Source organism: Danio rerio, chromosome 13 (genome assembly GCF_052040795.2).
Source record: "Danio rerio strain M-AB ecotype USA chromosome 13, GRCz13ab, whole genome shotgun sequence".
Lineage (NCBI taxonomy): Eukaryota > Metazoa > Chordata > Actinopteri > Cypriniformes > Danionidae > Danio > Danio rerio.
In genome coordinates, this window is record NC_141033.1 from 10,995,152 (window position 1) to 11,017,855 (window position 22,704).

The 22,704-nt window shown below is 36.3% G+C and overlaps 1 protein-coding gene across 3 annotated transcripts in view; it reads left to right on the plus strand.

The window, feature by feature from the left end:
• lrpprc (leucine-rich pentatricopeptide repeat containing) overlaps positions 1-22,704 on the plus strand; it is a 121,465-nt gene that overhangs the window by 80,534 nt on the left and 18,227 nt on the right. Inside the window, 7 exon segments of one of the 3 annotated variants that reach the window (NM_001142592.1) lie at positions 5,905-5,973; positions 6,057-6,147; positions 6,227-6,369; positions 7,154-7,304; positions 10,408-10,534; positions 14,235-14,323; positions 14,407-14,608. In NM_001142592.1, the coding sequence (NP_001136064.1) occupies positions 5,905-5,973; positions 6,057-6,147; positions 6,227-6,369; positions 7,154-7,304; positions 10,408-10,534; positions 14,235-14,323; positions 14,407-14,608 (872 nt within the window). 3 annotated transcript variants of the gene reach the window in all.

Below are 22,704 nucleotides of genomic sequence, written 5' to 3' on the forward strand. Positions count from 1 at the left end.
AAACGGTCACCTCAGGATACAGAGATCTCAAGCAGCTTTGGCTTTCATTGTTTCCAGAGGTTAATTTGGGATACAAGTTAAAATCCCTCTTAAGGCATTTGCTTGATTTTTGCTCCTGAAATGTACTAATCCAACACTGCTCTTATATCATCCTATGGCATCATCCGGTGTCACATGAGTACAAAATCATTCATATTGAGCTGCCAATACTCAGCACAGTTCATGATTTGTGAGTGAGGATCTTTGTCTTTTTTTGTTGACGTGTAAGGCTGCATGTCTAACCTAGTGGGCTTGTTTTTCTCGAGCTCAGTGTATTTTTTCAGTGGCTTTCAATGAGAGGTGCACTTTTTTTTTTTTTTAGAATGCCAGGATGCGTTTCATGCGAAACACTGGGCGGTCTGTGTTTTTTTTTTTTTTTAAGCTCCAACAGTTGAAGAAGTCCTCACAGCTTTGCATTTTTGGAAGAACACTGGCATTTCCACTTATTCAAATGTGCTTTGATGGACATGTGCCCTAAATGTGCCATTAGTAATCTTTAGTACTTAAAACTTGTGCATTTATTCGACTTTGACATGGAAAAGCAAAGATTTTCTTGATGAGCATGACCTATGGCATCTCTTCAAGTCTTGCTATTTTAGTATCATTGAATAACTAATACTAATAACTAATAAACTAGTTTTCACTAATAGTTTGTTTTTATTTGATTTATTATAACAGTCATTTATTTAAATACTACTTTACTCACTAGTTTTTGAAAGATGTTTTCAGCAGTGTTCATTTTGACAGCAAATTTTGATTTAGTTTAGTCTTTTGACTCAAAATACATTTTAGTTTTAGTCATATTTAGTCTTCTGAGTCATTTTAGTTTTAAGCTGCGTCCCAAATGGCATACGTATGCACTATTCTACACCATTTTGTAGTATAAAAACTGTAAGTAGTGTGTTGACATTAACAACTCTAAAAATAATAAGTGCACTTTAATTACCCGGATGATGCACTCATTCAGCCGCTAAAATGAAGTGTGTAATGATGGACACTTCACGCACTCAACGACTGCAGTTTTGCTCACATAGCGGAAGGGGCGGAGCTATCGAGCGCACATGTTGGATAACTTTATTTATTTTGGATTGTGAAAGCAAAATTCTCCTATGAGAGTGATTATAGCACCTCCCGATGGTGAATGCGGTTATACTCATGGCAGGTATTATTTGATTTTTTGGTCATTTATTTCACTGATTTGGCAACCGACAAACGTCATCAGGTAAACGGTTTGAATTTCCGCTTAGTAGGAAAACATTAGTGGTCCTTTTGGGGCGACAATACATACATATACTATGCTGTTGAGTGTGTAAGTGCATAGTGCATGAGTGTATAGTGTGCCATTTGAGACGCTGCTTCAGTCTAGTTTTAGTCGACTAAATTTCATAAGATTTAAGTTGACTAAATCTACTTTAAATTTTGTTGAATAAAATATATTTGGTTTAATTCAAGTGTGATTTAGTTAAAATATTGCATACATTTATTTATAAAAAAAACATATTCTAACTTGAAATTAAATAAAACAGTATTACTAAAATATGGATTATAGCTTTTCCATCAAAGATCAAAATTTACAAATGCATTATTTATATCATAAGTAATATGTAAAATTATGTGTTGGCAATCAATCCACATGTAAGAACTAAAGCCAGCTGATAATGCAGGATTGTGCAGTTATTTAGCAAAAGCCTTTAATTTAACATGGTAAACTATTAGTCTTTTTGAGCAGTCTGTTGAACAGTTTCAAGCAAATAACTTTTGAAAGTCACTTTGCAATGTCAGTCTATAGCTCTTAGCCCTTCTCTTTACCCCTACCCCTTGTAGGGATGGTTTACAGTTTAACCCAAAGAATGACCAGTCTGTTAGATGAAAAAGAGCCGAAGTCAGAGATTCAAATAAATAAATTAAGTTTACTGAAGATTATAGTGTCATCAGCAGAAGCCAGCTTCAACACTAGCAATGAGCTCCTAGGCTGCTCTGCCTCACAGTACAACAATGCAGCAATTATACTCTTTTCACAAGTCCAGAAAAGGTGGGATCCAGGTGAACAGTTCACATAGGATACAGCAAAAATAGACAATTTTAAATGCGGCGTCAATGAAGTATTGTATTTAGCTCCAGATATGGATGGTGGCATGATTCCTGGGGATCAGGCCGACCCTAAGTTATTAAGAGCTGATTTCTGACTTGTAAAAGCTAAACCAGGGACACAGTAGACGCAAGAGACAGTCTGTTGTGGAAACTTAAGGTTGTTTCTTGTACGTTCAGCTATTTTATCAAACTGGTTCAAGACTGGTTCCATCAACATTCGACTACAATATCCTTACTACACGCAGAGTTATCTACATACAAAAGGAATTACTTTAATCAGAATTAACAATCAAAACAGCGAAATTACTGTAGACAATATCCTGACAAATAGAACAGGTGTTTTTCCTCTCCTCTGCATCAGTAATTCCATCCAGAGGGACAGGGAGAGATCTTCATGATCTATGACCTGGTTTTTGTGTCTCCTGAAAACAAAGTTAAAATAGACAGGCAAAGAGAGAAGCACGGACACTGAACATTCTTACATAAAGCAGTGTTTTAGTTATTCATTGGTTCAGGTCAATTTAAAAGATCATTCAAATAATCAAATAATTATATGTAAAAGTAAAATGTTGAAATGTAAATGTTGAAAGTAGAAATCCGACTCCTTCACCCTCGTTTTGCGTGTTCATGTGAAGGGGTAGGGGTGTCCCAATTCTCTTTACCTTGAAGTTGTAGGGCTAAGGGGAAGGGCTAGATAGCCCTTGAAACTGAGATTTTTCAGGACCACACTGGAAACCAAGAAGTACGAAATTTCCCCCTATACACCTGCACACGGAAATAAGGAGATGCACAAATCTTTTTGTCATTATTCCGGATTTTTACAACAAACAAGCACATGTTTTAATACATTCATAACCGCTTGTTTGTTTTAATAAAAAAATTTATAAATAAAACCCTGCTAAATTTCGCTATCTGTATAATCCCTATTAATAACTCCTGTATAGCACTCCCACAACATACTTTGCCATCTGTCAATCGATGACATACTATACAGAAACCATAGATTTGAATGTCAATAAGTCTAGTTGCTGGGAATGGGCTTTTGACAGTGTCTGGTACAACGTCAATGTTGTTTTCATGTGTTTTGATCAATGGCCATGGTGTAAATGCACAGCACAGTTACAATCTTATTGCCACATTATATTGTTATGATAACAATAATAGAATACAAAAATAGAATTGGAATTGAACCTAAAATAAAGCATTTAGAGGAATTTATGACAAAATCTATAAGCACTGCTAGATTTCTAGCTTGTATAATATAAGTTCTTTATTGTTAAGTAAAATATACCTGAAAAGTGTATAAGATTCATATATTAATTAATAATCATATAAATATATGATTAATTGAACTCTTAATTATTCGCTATCAGTCCCTATAAAAGACAAAGCCCTAGACTTTCGGCACCTGACAGTTACAGTAGTTTGATTCCCCTGAAGTTGGCCACTATAAACTCTGTAAAAGTTGATGTTTAATGGCAGCTCATCAAGCGTCCTTGTGCTTGACGGGTCAAAAGCCGCTCTCGTCCTGTGGAGCGTTTTCCCGCTCTTCTCTTCCATAATTAAAAACACTGATATCCAAGTAGCATTAGCAGACACAGAGCTCTAATAGAAACTTTAAGTGGTCCGTCAGGTGATTGTGCTGTGTGTAATTGTCAGATTATTAATAATGGTGGTAATTAAGTGAAATGCTGGTTAAGGTTTTGGTGTAATTAAAATGACGAGTGAGTGTTTCTGAGTGTGTGACCTGCGTTTGAGAGAATGAGGGCATCTTCAGTGTGATGATGATGGATGGGTTTTCTCAAAGGTCTGATTGAATGACGAGGTTTTGTTTACTTTGCGGAGGCCATGGATTATGGTCCAGTTTGATAGTCCTTCTTATTTTATCTTTTTTTAAGCATTAGACTTACATTTTTTTTCCTTATCAACTTTTTTAAATTAACTAGATGTCTGTATTAACAAAGGTCTCGATTTTCTAGGCTGAATTAATCAGTTTATGGAAATTAAGAGGTTTTATATCAAATAATTTATTTCATGAATGTGTTTAAGGCAATCCTTTTATTTTGTCAGCTCAAACAATAAAAGCTTTATTTGTTAGATAATTTCACTGGGGTGAAAATGTTTTATATTAAGTATTTAAAAATGTATGTTTTCTGGAAGCTAGTTTGCATATTAAAAATAAAAGCCAATAAAAAGTATTTATATATATATATTTTACATAAAAAGCTTTATATGTTTTAATTTCTGATTTAAGTTTTAGGTCATTTGTAAGTTTAACATACCTTGTCATATTTGACTTTTAATCTCATAATTAAATAAATATCTTTAATATGTATTTTGTGCTTTAAAAACACACACGCACACACATACTTAATATATATATATATATATATATATATATATATATATATATATATATATATATATATATATATATATATATATATATAATATATTTTCTTATTTTGTAATAAAATGATAATTAAATAAATAAATAAATAGTGACATGCCTATTCATTAATAAAATACAAGCTGAAACAAAATAAATTCTTAAAATTCACCAACAGAAATGTCAAATTCTAAAATTTATGAATAAAACGTAAATTTCAAATGAAGTCAGTTTGGTTGCATTTGTAGACACCAGATTTTCTTAATCATCTGACCTAGTTTGTTCTTTTGAGTTTTGGCTGTGTGTACGTGCGTGTGCATGTGTGTTTGGGTCAGATGGGTGTGTGTGTGCGTGTTGATTTGTTCTTTATAGGGGGATTGGAGGGGTGGGGGTGCTCATCATCCTGGATTTACTTAAGGGAAGATTTGCCCCTCAGGGCTTTATGCATCAGGACCCAGGGCTGCAACAGGAAAAAAAAAAGACGGTGTCTGTGTAGCGCTTCAATTTTGGTCTTATTTGCTAAGCAGATTAGGCTTGAGGAAGGCTTGAACTTGGCCTGGAGGCTGATTTGCAGAGTAATTCTGTGCTGGATGCTGATGCTACAACATCCTCCAACAAGAGACGGTGTGAATGCAGACATCCAACTATGTGTGTGTGTGTGTGTGTATTTGTGTATTTGTGTGTGTGTGTATTTGTGTGTGTGTGTGTGTGTGTGTGTGTGTGTGTGTATTTGTGTGTGTGTTGTCTGGTTTTAGTTATATTTGATTTGTTTTTATTACAATAGCAATACCACCACCTTTTTTATTTGATTAGTTAAATTTTATTATTATTGTTTGTAATTATTTAATATTTTTTATCTGTTGGCAATGTGTGTGTTGATTTTTATGTGTTGTTATTTTTTGTGTTTTGATTTATAGTTGTTGTGATCGCCAGCAACATAGCCCTTACTGTTTGCTTGAGAACAGTCCATGTCATTTACCCGAACTACAAACCCCGTCATGATCTGCACTCACACACCAGTTTCAAGTTCACCCTAATTTTACACACAACTGAAGTTCCTCATCACTGATTACATTGACCATATATACACCATTCACACACACAACCAGTGCTGAGTCTTGTTTAACTATAGTGAGCTTTACGAAGGGTTTTCCTTGTCTTGCTGAGTTTTGACCCTTTATTTATTTACACCATGTATTGTTTGCCACCCGTCTCGAATACTTTGCCAGTTACATTGTTTACTCCTTCAATTATCTTCGTATTACTCTTGAATCCAATCTCTGCCATAACACTTCATCATTACAGATATGATATAAGGCTTAAATTCATTATTTTTGTGGTCTCATAAATTGTTTTGTTTTGTTTTTTTCTCTACCAATGGTCAGACTCCTGGTCTAAGGGCACGATCAAACCGTCTGCAGTGGTTTGCAGAGAAATGCATCGCGGCCCAACAGGTCAGTATGTCTGTCTCTGCTTTTGTCTGATTTGCTAAAGATCAATAAAGTGTGTATCAGTGTTTAAATCTCTCTGTCCACAGATGGAGCCGCTTGAGAACTTGGTGGACATGACTGTGAAGCTGTTCGAGTGTGACCGAGATGAAATGTACCACTACTTGTTCCGACTCTGCAGTAAGTCTTGTGTGTTGGAGCTGAAATTATAATAGATGAGTGTAACAACTTTACATGAACTTGTTGTTGTTGTTGTCAGAGGAGACCAATGACTGGCGTAAGGCTGAAGCGATCTGGATGAAAATGCAGGAGGAAAATTTGGCTCCGAGAGAGAGGACCTTGCGTCTGCTTGCTGAAATCCTTAAAAGCAATAACCAGGAGGTGCCATTTGAGGTGCCGAAGGTAAAAGAACCAAGTCAATGTTCAGTAGGTGTGGGCAGATTAATCTTAAAGGTGCCCTATAAAGAAAATCTCGCTATACCCTGGCAAAGCTGAATCATAAGTGTTTAGTACAAAGAAATGGCCATACCAAGAGCTTCATATGATATTGTTTCATACTAATGTAAATTCTTTATGTTAAATCCAGGTGAAAAATAGGCATATCAGAACACAATGCAGACTGTTGCATTGCTCACAGAATCATCCATTAGCATACCCTCAACATTTGCTTATATTTTAAGACCCTTTCTACATCAGCAGGATGTGACGAGCAGCCGAGTTCAGCAGCCAAAACACACTGATATGTTGCATACGGGATCATTAATATGCACAACTCGGGCAACTTTGATTGGCCACTTTGTTTCCTAATGAGAATAAAACAATGTTTATTTTCTCCTTAATTTTAAGTTTATCTAAGTTTATATTAATTTTACGTCAGGGCACGGTGTGCGACTTCCATCAGAGTGTTCTGATTTAGAGTATTGATACTGCATGCACCGTAAGTAATTGTGCACTGCTTTACTTTACAGAAACATACATGCTGGCTCAAGTGCATGTTTTTAAATGCTTAAGAGATTAGTGTCCATATCAGTGATACTGGCCGAGTATTTACTTGGTATCAGATTGAAGCCCACCCTTTTTATACAGCTCAAAACATCAACATTTGGACCCTGCCTTGGTCAGATAATTAAGTTAAAGTTCAGAATTTGATTACCTTTTTTGATTATGTTTTTTGCTACATTTTTAGGTGTGGTTTGAGGATGACAAAGGTCAGTCCGAGGTGGTCCCAGAGAAAGAAGCATCAAGCGCTGTGGCAAAAAAGACTGATGATCGTTCCCGTCTTAATGCCACAATCCGTCTCAAACTGCAGTCCCTCTGTAAGAAAGGCGAAGCTCAAGGTTAGTTCTTTAATGCCTAAATTCTAAGTATGATTTTAATGGAGACTAGATGAATTTGGTACAGATGAACACATTCACAAAAATAGGAAACCACAGACCTTTAAAGTCTTAGTGAAATCCAAATATTTTTTTAGATTTTAGTGTCTGTATGTTAGTCTTAAAAATGTAAATCTAGAATCTGGTGTGCAACAAAACAGTGGCATTCAAGGCTTGCAGTTTGTCGCTTCCACCTCAATTAGTTTTTTGCTGTTTTACCATTTTATAGCCTGCCCTGTTTCAGTTAAGAATACAACTAAAGCTTTTTCTGAGACTTTTCATTGGTATTCATTTATTTATTCTTTTGGTTGCTTGAACAATACATTATATAGAGAGAAATTAAGCACATTCTATCACGCAAGCACTTTGAAACAGTAATCCATGCCTTTGTAATCACCTGCGTGGACTACTGTAATGCACTTTATTTTGGGGTGAGTCAGTCCCCTATTTCTCAAAAGCAACTCTTTCAAAATGCAGCTGCGTGAGTTTTAACCGGCACATGCAAATACGAACACATCACCACGGTTTTATCTTCTCTTCACTGACTGCTCATGCATTTCAGGATCCATTTTATGTTACTTTGATTAGTTTTTACCCACTTAAACTCTGCCGGGTCCGTGACGTCATCGACTTTTGCTTTCAGATTTAAAGGGCTAGCGTTGCACCAGACCCCCTTAAGTGGTGGCGTTTGAAAGTGTAGAATCTATATTTTATGCACATATGCACATCACTTTGGTTTTTAATCCACTGTATAAAAGGTGTTTACACTTAAATACACAGTATTTTGGATACCCGAGCTGGGTATTTTACATTGGTTCATTTTCATATTTTTTATATGACACATGTACAAGTAATAGCTCAAATGAAAGCTCTTGCCGGTGCTCATACAGTTCTTTTTACTGAATTATATTCATATGCCAAACAGTTGTTGAATGAATTGTGGTGTTTCCATGACGCAGAAATGTAAACAATACATTCATGATCAATAAGCAGCCCCAGATAGCACAGACAGCTGTCATCTCTTACCTTATGCTGTGTGCTTCAGGGCCATTCTCCTCTGTTTTTGAGGTGATGTGCATAAGTAATCCTTTTATATGTCTGACGTGGTCCAAACACAGTGAATTATGTTTGATCAAACAAAAGAATAGTGAAATATGTAAACAAGGATCGGTCTCTGTGGCTTGTACAGCACCTCTCATCAGTTGGAATGCAATAACTTTTGCATAGATTATGGCAGAGACCTTTTTCTTTTTTCCTATGATTACAGACATGTGCATGAACCGCCAAAATTAATTACAGCACGCTAGACCACACAGAACCTAAAAGGTACACTTTCAAATTTGAGTTTATAAAAAAAAATACAAAAAGCTCCTCTTTTTTTAGGTGTTCATTATAACACAGACAACATATACAGTTATTTTAAACACTTTCAATTGTGTTTTATGAAAATTCAAAGGGTTTTCTTTAAAATTATACCAAATTTTTGCATTTACACCTCTGCATGTGGATTTGGGAAGCTTTTAAATTTGGGTAGGCAAAATCCAGGCGGAAATCCCAAAATAGCAGCAGAGTTTAAGTGGTTAAGTGTCTGAATGCCGATGCACCTCTTAACCTCTCTGAGCTTCTCTGTCCCTACTAGGGATGCAACAATACAGTTAGCCCACGGTTCAATACATACCTCGGTTTTTTAACACGGTTTTAGGTTTGGTTCTCATGGCTTGACACTTGTTTTTTTATTCTACAGGCAATAGGAACAGTAAGAGGTTAAGGAGAAAACAAATAAAAACGATTTATTGCAATACTCATTTTGTTTTACTTAAAAGCCAATAAAAGTACACTAGTTCCTTGGGTATTGTATGTAAAAAAAAAAATGAACACTGAAATCTCTCAGCCGCTGGTAGCCCATGTACAAACTGGGTAACACAAATTCCTACATTTTGAAAATAAACATACATGTGAAGTTAATAAAGATAAATTGGCCATTTCAAATAAACATATTTGTACTTAAGTAACTTAAGCCCACATCTCCAATCACCGAAAATGGCTGCAAATCTTTAGCAATAAACACCCGCACTGCCTTTGTTATTTTTGTGTCTCTTGGAACCAGTTGGGTATGATTGCTTGAAAGATTCAGCGAGGGATTGTTGCTATTTGGATGACTTTATTACCTTCTTTGCTATCCTGCCTTCAGACAGTGATATTGCTGGGTGATGACGCTGCAGATGTGCAGTAATGGTTATACCTGTAAAACAATGCTTGCACACAGTTATTTTTTGTTCACCGGTTTTTCTTTTATTGGCATTATACTTACCGGCAAAACCGAAATGTCCTCACACCGCAGATTTGAAAGACCCTGGAACTTTCTCGTACTGTTGCCTCACTTCGCCGGTGCTTCCTTATACTGTTGCCTCAACCTCGCTTCACCGCTGCTCGCCATGTTAATGTGTGGAATGATGGTTAAGCACCCCCTAACTACAGAACATAGTGATTGGATATTTACTTGCAGGAAGGAGTTTCCTCATCTCAGCTCATGAACTTACAGGCACCGTCAATTCGGGGAGATAGAAAACGCACATAAATTATTTAAACACAAAACCCAAATAAAAAGCTGCAGCACAAGGCTTACCAATGACAAGATCAAGGTCCAATAGCAAGGTCTTTGTTCCCAATAAAATTCCCATGCTATGCTTCTGCTAATTACAATGCAGGATTTCTATTAGTCTCTACAGTTAACTCTCCAAATAAACCAACTCCCTTGGTCAGAAATCATTACAAAAAATCATTGAAATTCAGTATTTTAATGGCTGTGATCGAGCAATGTAAAAGTGTAATATAAAGTCTCCTCATTGGATGCTCATAACTTCACAAAATGTAGTGAATATATTCAATAATTTTAAAGCAGCAGCTACACAGGTTGAAAATGTATATATTTCTTTTTATAAATCTCTCTATTAATTATTTTAAATGACTTTTCATCAGCAATTAGACAAGGTTGATCAAATAAACTCAAGTGATTTCATTCAATAAGTAAAGTGTAAACTCTTCAACACTTGTTTCTGACCCTCAGAGGCCTTTGATATCCTGAAGGAAGTGGATAGCAAAGGAATTGTCCCGGGCCCTGCTATATATGATGCCATCATTAAAGCACTGCTGGCTAAAGGCAACATAGAGGATGCCATCTCTGTCAAGGACATGTAAGTCTGTCATGGCATTCAATATCTCTGTCTTTGCATGGTAAAGATGTTCAAAATGTGGCCTGCCAAGTTACAGGTTTTAAGGTCACCGGCGGTAGCCATTATACTCATTTTGTGCCATATCAAGAAATCTTCTTGAGTTGAAACGGATGAACGCAGATAAGCTCCTACTAGCTGAACACACACACACATGCATACATGCGAAGCGAGCAGTCTTATGATTTAAGCTTTTTCAACGTTACTAGATAATCTCTTGAGTTCTCAGAAGAGCTCGACAAGATGCAATAATAACAGGCCTTTGTCGATTAGTAATAGATCTTTGCATTGTATTAGTGCTTGCGCTGGGGATCTTTGATTTATCCATAAAGCTCAGAGGGTTTACTGGGTCATATTATACTTCAGATGATATGTCCTCATGAAAGAAACCCATCGCCCCTTTAATCATGTGCGTGCTTCCAGGAAGGTTCTGTACAGTGCTATCACACAATACTGTTGCTATTGCACTCTGTGTTATCTCACTGTTCATTGACTTTTAATGCATGTACGCAGGGCCTAAATTAAGCTGTAGCTTCAAGCATCAAATTCGAAAATTGGGATTGGTGAATATATCAAACATTGTGACTTTATAATTATTATTCCTAACACATTGACGTTATAGGCCAATTATTGAATTGGAAAGGCTGTTTTGTAAAGAAATAAATGCATAAGTGCCATGTGTGCGGCTGTGTTCATTCAGTTTTGAAGAAACTCATGCACAGAAGCACCCTGACTGCAAAATGGAAATATTTTCTAACACTTACAGATTTTTTTTTTTTTTTTTTTTTTTTTTTTTTTTACGATTGACTCGAAAATAAATTTTAAGACAATTTAATTTTATATTAAATCGAGGTATCATATTTTTATGAAAATAATAAATACATTATATAATTGCACCAATGCGCTTTGGTTCAATCTCTGTATTACTCTGCCTGACTGCCTGTCTGGGTTTCAATCATGGTAGTGACGGACTGAACACAGAGACTGGACAGCCTAATTTAACGTAATGCATGAAGTTGTGGGCATGCATCGCAGAGCTAGTGCAAATACAACAAATACAAGCATTTAAGTGTCTTAAGTTGTGTATTTTTCTTTTGTTAATACCCTTGCATCAAACGTGCTTCGTTACTCCATCACTGCCTGACGAGGGCATTTACATTCAGACTAATGCAACAAGTAAAATCCTACATGACTTCACGCTTTACTAAGTCACGTCTGTGTGGATTGTCAAGACATATTTCCTTATCAAGTCGATAATCTCGATCTCTCAAAATGTATGAAGGACGTAAAAACCTGCCATGTGAAAAACCGCGCCCATCTTAGTTTGAACCACACTGATCTTTGTTTGGTTTGAACACGAGCAGACATGAGTAGCTAAGCCTGTAGCTGTGAAAAGTGAAGTACCCACCCCCATGACGTCATTTAGCGGACCTAGTTGAAACCCAGTCAGGCAGCATAATACAGAGAGTGGTGCAAAGCACATCAAATGATCAGTTTTTAAAAGGGGGGAAAAAAGATAAATAGAATGAATATGTTATTTTATAATAGACACACATCTGGTGCATGTATTTGCTCCTGCTATACGTCCACAACCTTACGCATTGGGTTAAATTAGGCTTTACAGTTTCCATGTTCAGTCCTTTACTTCCACTGTAACTTTTTAAGAAATTGGCAGCAGTATTACAACCTGTCATTCAATCAGAAGAAGACAAAGTCGAAGCCGAGCTGACAGCTGACCTTTCCCAGGCTCAGCAAAACTTGCAAAAAATACCTCTGTTTTCCTGCAACTGCATTATTTACACATATATATATATTTTTTTTTTAAATCTTCTGCAACGATATTTAACTCGTGAATTAGTTTAACATTTATTTACACCTTGTTGACCAATTTATGTATGGCATGGCCATTAAAAATAGAGTTCCTTAACCAGATGGTTTTTCAAGTTACTTATAAAGCGAATGTTACTTCAGTCATGTTGTTGTAATGTTTAAATTTACTAGTTACACAATTAAAAAAAATCGTAATCGTGAATCGGTCAAACTTTTTTTTGCCATATTGCCCAGACCTAATTACAGATAGACAATGTATTGTAAGTTGCGTTCTAAGGAAGATATTATGTATAAAAGGCATGAACTCTGTCAGCATCACAGTTGTCTATAAATGTCAGCTGTCTCTTACTCTTACTAGTCTTTTTTTTACAGCTCTTAATATGAAGCATTTATAAAACACTAGATTACACTTTTTCCCCAAAAGCCACACACTCTTTTCCCTATGCTTTTTTTCAGATGGGCTAATATTAAACTTTTGTATATTAATATTAACGCACCATAGCCAGGGCCAGACGGAATCTACGGATGTTTTTTGCTATTTCTGCGGAGAATTTTGGTAAAAAATCTGCGGATTTCTGCGGAATTATTTTGGGAGTATCCAGCGGAGTATTATAACTAAACCCTTAATATATTAAATAAAAAGAAATAAATTACTGAATAAAAACTAAATAAATTCAGATTTACACATTTACTCAAGTTAAAAAACAGAATTAATAATGGGCTAAAAATCTGCAGAAATCAGCTAAATTCTCGAGCGGTGTTGTCGCACGCCTACTGAAGGAGGGGAGGGAGGGTGTGTCGCGAGGGCACTTTGGATCATTTTGGAAGGGCACTTTCTATCCAAGACTAAAAAGGGCATGTGCACTGCACTGGTTGAGCCCTATGTGTGCACGTGCCTGATCCCCAGTCTCCTCATGTTTTGTGGGGGTTTTATGATCCTTTAAGCTAAATGGTAGAATCTCGCAAAATAAGTAACGATATCTCGTACTGTCATCGTAGCAAAGAAAAAACGTTTCTAATTAGTTAATGGAAATTTGTTATTAAAACTATTATGTTTAAAATTATTTTGAGAAAAAATCTCTGCATTAAGCATCACTTTATCACTATTGAAAAAAGGATGGCCAATAATTTTCTGCTTCTGTATAGCACAAATTATCAGCATCATACCACACCAAGATCTAACAGCAAGCCTGCTATATAGACTAAAATCTCAAAATATATCTAAATAATTGTTTCAGTATAATAAAACCATGTTTGTTGTTTATTACTTAAAAGGTGTGTGTGGTAGAATGCAAGCAGATGTTTGGCTCTACATTGGTTTGGCCAGCAGCTTCTTTAAGACCAGATTAAGAGGATTGGGGATGGAAGAGAGAAGAGAGAGATGGGATTGTCCAGCACTTAGAGGACCAGGCGAGAGTAAGGAAAAGGACACAAGGATTTTCTTAGGATTGATAAGAATAACTCTGACTCTGGTCGCTGGGCCAATCTGCCGTATATGAGCGACTGTTGGCGGCTCACGCTGGAGATAAGAAACGGCGGCTGATGCTCAATTGGGGCGACCGGATTAATCTGGTCAGTGAGGGTTATAAAAAAAGAAGACTTTGATTGAGGTTTAAGTGACGAAAACGGACGGTCGAGGGAGCATCCAGATTTGTAGGATTTATTGAGTCTCACACACATGCATGCACACAATTTCACGATGTCCACAGTGAAGAAATGGCTCTCAGCATCAACACCCATATATAACAACAACATGTTTTATTCATAGACACGACTACAGTTCTCAAACTACAGTTGGGTTCAACTAAAACTCCTCTTCTTTTTGTCTTCTCAGTGCTGTCGGTCATATTCCGTCATTCATTTTAAGTGACGTGGCCAACAACCTACTCATAATCTCTCATGTGAAGAAATGCCAGATGAAAGGTGAGTTGGACTTGAGTACACCAAGGTTTCTTCCCGGGTTTACTTCTGTTAAACTTGACCACACAATCTCCTCCTGGTCTTAGATGCTGTGCAGGTTCTTCGGGATATGTTAAAGGCTGACCAGATGCCCAGTCAATTGGCCATCACTCGACTGGTTCAGGGTCTCGCTGATGAGGGAAATCTAAAGGATATCCAGGAGGTGGAGGCCATGACGAAAGCTTTTGGCTCCTTCAATCTGTCCAATATGTTATTTGTCAACAATACAGCTCTTGCTCTTTTAAACAAGTAAGTTTCTTGCCGATGAAAGTATCACTGTTATTTCTCATGATCACGTAAGTTGTCTTGCACCGTTTATGCCTCTGTCACCTCAAATGGCTTGAAATGTTATGAAAAAAAGCATTATTTGTAGTCATCCTGAGCATTTTGAGTTACAATTTATGCTCTGGAAATATAGTCTGTCAGTCCAGTGGTACTATGATTTTTAATGAAGGATGTTCCTTTTACCAACCAAAGTAGACTACATTCATTTGATTCTAAATAAATCCTAAAAAAAAAAAACTGTGATATAGTGAGAGAATAATTTTGTTTAAAAGTTTTATTTTATTTTTTTTTATTGTATTTTAAAATCTAATTTATTCATGTGATAGAAAATACGAATTGATAGAAACAATTACTCAGGTCTTTAGTGTCGCTTAAAACCTTCAGAATTTGTTTTAATATGAAGATTTTGTGATCAAAAAACATTTTTAGATGTTATAAGCCAGGGGTGTCCAAACTTGGTCCTGTAGGGCCAGTGTCCTAGAGAGTTTAGCTCCAACCCTAATCAAACACACCTGAACGATCTAATCAAGCGTACAAGACATACTAGAGACTTCCTTGCAGGTGTGTTGAAGCAAGTTGCAGCTTAACTCAGCAGGACACTGACCCTCAAGGACCGAGCTTGGACATCCCTGTTATAAGCACTGAAAAGAGTTACGCCTTAATGCAGGGGTGGCCAACCCTGTTCCTGGAGATCGACCTTCCTACAGATTTCAGTTGCAACCCACATCAAACACACCTGCCTGTAATTATCAAGTGCTGTTCAGGTCCTAGTTAATTGGTTCAGGTGTGTTCGGTCAGGGTAGAAGCTGAACTATGCAGGAAGGTAGATCTACAAGAACAGGTTGAGCACCCCTGCCTTAATGTTTTGATGGAAATCATGATTTTTTGTTTAGGCTAATAAGTTAAAGGGTTAGTTCACCCAAAAATAAAAATTGTTATTAACTACTCACCCTCATGTTGTTTCAGACCCCTGAGACCTTTGTTTGTAAACTCAAAATAAGATATTCAGTCATTCGTTTTCTTTTTGGCTTCGTTAATTTTTATCAATCAGGGGTTTGCCACAGTGGAATGAATCCCCAACTTATCCAGCATGTTTTACTCAGCGGATGCCCTTTCAGCTGCAACCTATCGCTGGGAAACATCCATACACTCGCATTCACACACACATACACTACATACAATTTAGTTCATTCAATTCACCTATAGTACATGTCTTTGGATTTTTGTGGAAAACTGGAGCTCCCGCAGGAAACCCATGTGAACACGGAAAGAACATGCAATCTCCACACAGAAATGCCAACTGAGCCAGCCAAGGCTCGAACTAGCAACCATCTTGCTGTGAGGTGACATCGCTACTCACTGTGTTGCCCTAAAATAAGATTTTTTAGATTTAATTTATAATTTAGAGCTCCCTCATTCATAAAAATGGCTAAAACATTCTTGCTATTGTCAAGCTACAAGAATAATTTTGTGAATATATCATTTTGAGAATAATTCAACATTTTCTTCTCCTTAGTGTCAGTATAGGGTGAGCATTCACAAGCTCTAGGCACTGATGCATGCCCTGGATGCCCAAACCCATTTTTCTCTGTTTGAAGCACAGCACTAGCGCATGCAAGGTATACATCAGCAGTGTGGCGGAGCATGACACGTGAGAGTGTGCACTATACCAAAGTCCCTGTAAGGCAGGGGTGTCCAAACTTGGTCCTGGAGGGCCGGTGTCCTGTAGATTTTAGCTCCAACTTGCTTCAACACACCTGCAGGATGTTTCTAGAAAGCCTAGTAAGAGCTTGATTAGCTAGCCCAGGTGTGTCTGATTGGAAATGGTTAGAACTAAACTTTACAGGACACCGGCCCTCCAGGACCGAGTTTGGACATGCCTGCTGTAAGGCATGTTTTTGGGCGGTATGCTCTGGCGTTCTGTTGAATGGGGAAACATCAAATTCTCTCCAACTGTTTGCCAAGGTTATGATTACATTACATATTTGGAATCACCAATAAGGTCTCATTTCTAAATGCACTGTGACTACTTCTATATTGTTGATTAGCTGTTGGGCATTTCACTCTGTCTCGCGCTGAAGGCTGTCAGTGTCGACCAATCGCAGCACGCTGTCATTGGTCCAATCAGCGCAGATTAGCTTCACGCTAAGGAGGGGTTTGGGAACAAAGAAATCACTGAATGATTCATAAGGGAGGCGCTGGGATAATTAGGTAAAAATAAATGCTGATTATAAGACCATTTAAGTGTTTTTTGACCTTGCATGCATACTAGACTGTTGTTTGAGACTTTTACAACCAAAATATGACCCTATTTCATGTATAATAGGGGCTCTTTAAAAGCACAGATTGCAAGCTTTATTTGATATATTTCTTATGTCTGTAATGCAAGTATTTGCTGCGATTCCAGTGCGTTTGTTGACCACCAAACTGTCGCAAAAGCACAGGTCTGGTCTGAGTTCTCCCTTATAGAAACATAAGTCTGGATCGATCAATGATTGGCTCCCTAATTAGTAGGCGGGGCTTCATTCACCATATTGACCATTACACTTTCCCATTCAAAACTATATGAGTGGCACCTCTTGTATATTCTATAGTCTTTGACTTTACTGACACTGAGGAAAGGCTATTGAATAAGTCATTATTATTGTTTTATGTGCACACAAAAGTATTCTCATAGCTTAATAATTCTACCGATTAAACTGGAAATGGTATATGGTCTATTTTGATGATGTTTTATGATATTTTTCTGCACTTTGAACATCTCTGGAACCTTGCTGTTATGGAGGATGAGAGAGCTCTCTGATTTAATTTCAAAAATCTGAATTTTTTTTCTTAAAAGAAATGAAGTTTTTGGAGGTTGTGCAACAACAAATGGGGGTAAATACTAAGATAAGTTTTATTTTTGAGTGATCTAACTATTTAATTTAATTCCAAATGTTTATTTTCTTTCCTTTTTTTTAAAGCATTAGATTTTTGAAAAAGTAAAATGTCCAGACTTTCATTCAGTTGTGTACTTGCACTTCTACACTAGTTCCTACTACCATAGAAATATGTCAATCTTTCTAAATGTATTCAGGTTTTCATGCTGAAATTGCACAGTGCATTTCCAGTTTAAGGAAGACATCGAAAATGTGCACTGTTGATGTACCTGAAATGATTGGGGATGGAGAAATAATGACCTCGACGCCCTGTCAACTACCAAAATGCCCTGTTATCATGTCAGCATTGCCATTCCCTATAATACAACTACAAGTCTCTTTGCCACTCGAGCAAGGCTCACAATACTAAAAATGAGCAGTCAGTCAGATGTTTTTAAAGTGGATGCGCAGTTAAATGAAATGCAGCAAAATTCAGCACCACATACCTGACGGCTTGAGGAAAGCAGATGACATGGAGGTTAAGATTGTGATTGACAAAGACTTGATTGCAGACTTATTGTTATCTCGGAAACTCTGAACCACACGCTCTGCATTTCTAAAAACTCAACGCTAGCAGACTGTCTGGCGGGCGAGATTAGGTTCTGTCTGCACAAACTTCTTTTTTGTGAGCAAACAAATTCATGAAAAGAGCAACAAACCGGCTTTGTTTTTGGTAAATACCATGAAATGTGACCTTTTAGAGCTTTAACCTTGACTTAAAATTGGTGTCATCAAAGGTTTGTTGTAATACAATGGAGCGGCCTTTTCTCGCACCTCAATTTCATCTTCCTGTTCTTTCATCGTATCGTACCTTTCCTCCGTTCTCTCTCTTCCCCACATTATTATTAAAGACTCAGATCTGCTGTGATGGCTATGACTTTGTATTCTGAATAATTCACAATGGGCCGCACTAATGTGGTGGCCGAGTTCCGGAGCCCTGTCTCGCCTCTTAACCAGTCAGTTTGGCTCAGTTGCACACAGCACACGTGTCAGTGTTGCTCAGGTCCGCCGGGAGGTCAGAGTTCACCCCCGACAGGACGTAGATGCACAATCAGCCATGAGGAACGCTTTGCTCTTCCGCTGTCCTATGCTGTCTCTAGACTTTGGGAATGGTGGGGAATGACAATCTGTGGCTGGGATGCAAATATTAATGCAGGCCATGAAAGTTTTATGCACTTACTGTTCTGCAAATGAAGGTCGGGGAAGGCAAAAATGGAATGGAAATTTTTTACATGACCATTTGCTGGCTTTTAGTTACCCAACTTCTTCTGGTTCTTAACATTTCTGGATTTCTTTCTTCTGTTGAACATGATACAAGATATTCTGAAAATTTTGGGGAAAAGCAGCCATTGAACATCCATAGTAGAAACAAAAATACTATATTTTTCCACCATTCTTTAGTATATTTTTCTTTGTGTTCAACGGATGAAAGAAGCTTAAACTGTTTTGGAAGTGTTCCAATAAGTCTTTGAATTTTACAGAATTACAGAACTGAACAACGGGTTTTCAAAAACGCGTGTATTTCCTAAGAACTTCATGTCCGCTGGGTCTTAAAAAGCTTTAAATGTCTTAAATTTCAAAAACTTAAAATGTTAGGCTTTACAAATTCACTAAAATATTGTGTTGTAGGTATTAACCACTTAAACTCTGTGGACTCGGTACCGGGTCCATGACACCATCGACTTTCGCTTTCAGATTTAAAGGGCTAGGGTTGCACCAGACCCCTGTAAGTGGTGTCGTTTGAAAGTGTAGAATCTATATTTTATGCAATCATGCATCAATTTGGTTTTTATTCTACTGTATAAAAGTTATTTACACTTAAGTACACAGTATTTTGGATACCCGAGCTGGGTATTTTACATTGGTTCATTTTCATATTTTTTTATATGACACATGTACAAGTTATAGCTCAAATGAAAGCTCTTGCCTGTGTTCATACAGTTCTTTTTACTGAATTATATTCATATGCCAAACAGTTGTTGAATGAATTGTGGTGTTTCCATGGCGCAGAAATGTAAACAATACATTCATGATCAATAAGCAGCCCCAGATAGCACAGACAGCTGTCATCTCTTACCTTATGCTGTGCCCTTCAGGGCCATTCTCCTCTGTTTTTGAGGTGATGTGCATAAGTAATCCTTTTATATGTCTGATGTGGTCCAAACACAGTGAATTATGTTTGATCAAACAAAAGAATAGTGAAATATGTAAACATGGATCGGTCTCTGTGGCTTGTACAGCACCTCTCATCAGTTGGAATGCAATAACTTTTGCATAGATTATGGTAGAGACCTTTTTCTTTTTTCCTATGATTACAGACATGTGCATGAACCACCAAAATTAATTACAGCACGCTAGACCACACAGAACCTAAAAGGTACACTTTCAAATTTGAGTTTATAAAAAAAAAATACAAAAAGTGCCTCTTTTTTTTAGGTGTTTATTATAACACAGACGACATTTATTTATACAACAGTTATTTTAAACACTTTCAATAGTGTTTTATGAAAATTCAAAGGGTTTTCTTTAAAAGGATACCAAATTTTTCCACTTTATGTGGATTTGGGAAGCTTTTAAATTTGGTTAGGCAAAATCCAGGCGGAAATCCCAAAATAGCAGCAGAGTTTAAGTGGTTAAATCATTTTAAACAGGTTCTGCATACCTTGCTTAAATGATCTTAAATGACTTGGGAGGTCTTGGATCTTTTAATCTTGATAACTAATCTCTGGCTAATGTGGTTCGTCAAACAAGTTTGCAAATCAGATGGACTGATCTGAGATCTCTGCATGTGTTGTTGATCTGAGATCGCTGCGTGTGTTGTGAAGGACAGATTTGTCGATTCTCAATTCTGATCAGCAATGCAATGATTGGCACAGCACAGCAACATAATGACATAATCTGAATAATTTAAATGATCTATGTGAGCAAATTTACATCAAATTCGTAGTTAACGGTAAAATAACTTCACACCTTTGTTTTGGGCTGCAGGCTTTACACTTCATGTCAAGAGTATTTAACAGTTTATTTAGTCTTACATTTAGGATTTTTTTTTTGTTATAGTAGCCTATTCAAATTTCTTTATAACTGGCTGTTATATTACTTTTGCATCAAAGTATTTTGATATTAGTAAAGGTGGTTGCAACATTTGCGAAGCATCAAATCACCATCATATTAGCTGTCAAAACATGTACATGCATAAATTATTATTTAAAAAAAACAACAACTGTCTTATAGGCTTTGTGTGTGTCTATTATCATACACAAATTGTACTAAATTTGGTACCTTAAATCGTATGCGTTTGTATCTAAAAAATCCATATTAATAAAGGCTCTCTTTGAACACCTTGTGGAGAACCATCCTGTGACAGTCTTTGTACTTTTATTTCGAAGTGCAGATTGCACACATTTTATTAAAAAAAAAAAACCTTTTTGAACTATTTTAGTATTTTCTTAAGTGTATATAACTACTTCTGAACATATCTGAATTCGGTACATACTTTCAGTATTACCTTTTCTTGAAATTCTTGAATCTAATCCTGTTTATATGAAATAAGCCTTCTCCTAAGCTTTGAGCTACCAGAACTGTTGCTATGAAAACAACTCTCGGATGAGTTTTGAAAAGAGAAACAATCCAGGATCGTCTTAAATCACCAATAACCGAATTCAGCTAATTGAGTAATTCACTTCTGAAGACTGGCCCCAGGTCGTAATTTTGCTTTATCTAAGTACATCTGTTCAATCAAGCCAATGTCCATACAATAACCAACAATACATCACAGTAAAACAATATTTTTTATTGCAGAGATACAACTCAACAGCTGTTTTTCTTTAACCCTGTGTAAGCCTAAAATATCATTTATAATGGTCTTAATAGGTTCTTAAAAACAAATCTAAATTTAACTTGATGAAACCTGCAGGAGACACTTGAAAATGTTTCAAAGAATTTCAATGGTCGCCTGTTATAATCAATAGTATCTGGATGCAGCCTTTATGATGCAAGTTGAGATTGCATCACTCAGCGATACAATGTCAGACACAATGCACTCAAATGGAGCTAGTGACGTCACGGTGAGGGGTGGTGTTAGGTGAGCCCATTAAAAAGCATTGGATGCAGCTCAGATTGCACTGCACCAGATCTGCATCCAGACCCCTCTCGTTATAGTTGGAGCATCAACATTAGTTTCATGCCTCTCTAAGATATTAGTTTTTTGAATAAGTCAATATTTTAAAATGTTAATATATATTTGTGAGTCCTAACATTTGTAAAAACGTAACTACTTTTACATGGATTAGGAGTTTTATTTATTCTTGCCATTAATACAGATATAAAGTTGAAGTCAGAAATATTATCCCTGCATTGAATTTATTTTATTTTTTAAATATTTCCCAAATGATGTTTTACAGAGCAAGGAAATTTTCACAGTATGTCTGATAATATTTTTTCTTTTAAAGAAAGTCTTATTTGTTTTATTTTGGCTAGAAATAAAGCAGTTTTTAACTTTTTAAAATCCATTATAAGGTCAAAATTATTAGCCCTTTTAAGCTATATTTTTTTCGATAGTCTACAGAACAAACCATCGTTACACAATAACTTGCCTAATTACCCTAACTTGCCTAGTTAACCTAACTAAGCTAGTTAAGCCTTTAAATGTCTCTTTAAGCTGCATAGAAGAGTCTTGAAACATTTCTAGTAAAATATTATTTACTGTCATCATGGGAAAGATAAAACAAATCAGTTATTAGAAATGAGTTATTAAAACTATTATGTTTAGAAATGCGGTGGAAAAATCTTCTCTCTGTTAAACAGAAATAAAGGAAAAAGAAAACAAGCGGGCTACTAATTCAAAGGGGCTAATAATTCTGACTAACTGTATAGAAAAATCTGCACTACTAATCTACTAATGCTTATATATTATTGTATTTACCTATATAAAGTTATTGTACATCAGCACACTAATGTTTGTGCCACATTACTTTAATTTTTTATACATTCTTGTATCTTTGTAATGCTTAATCCATCAGTATGTGCAAGCTCTTTAGTCACAGTACAATTTCAAAAGCTAAAATATAATTGTTGTTATTTTTATTTGCATATGTAACAGAAAAATCTATATATTTTAAAGGTTGAATGTTGCACTTTATT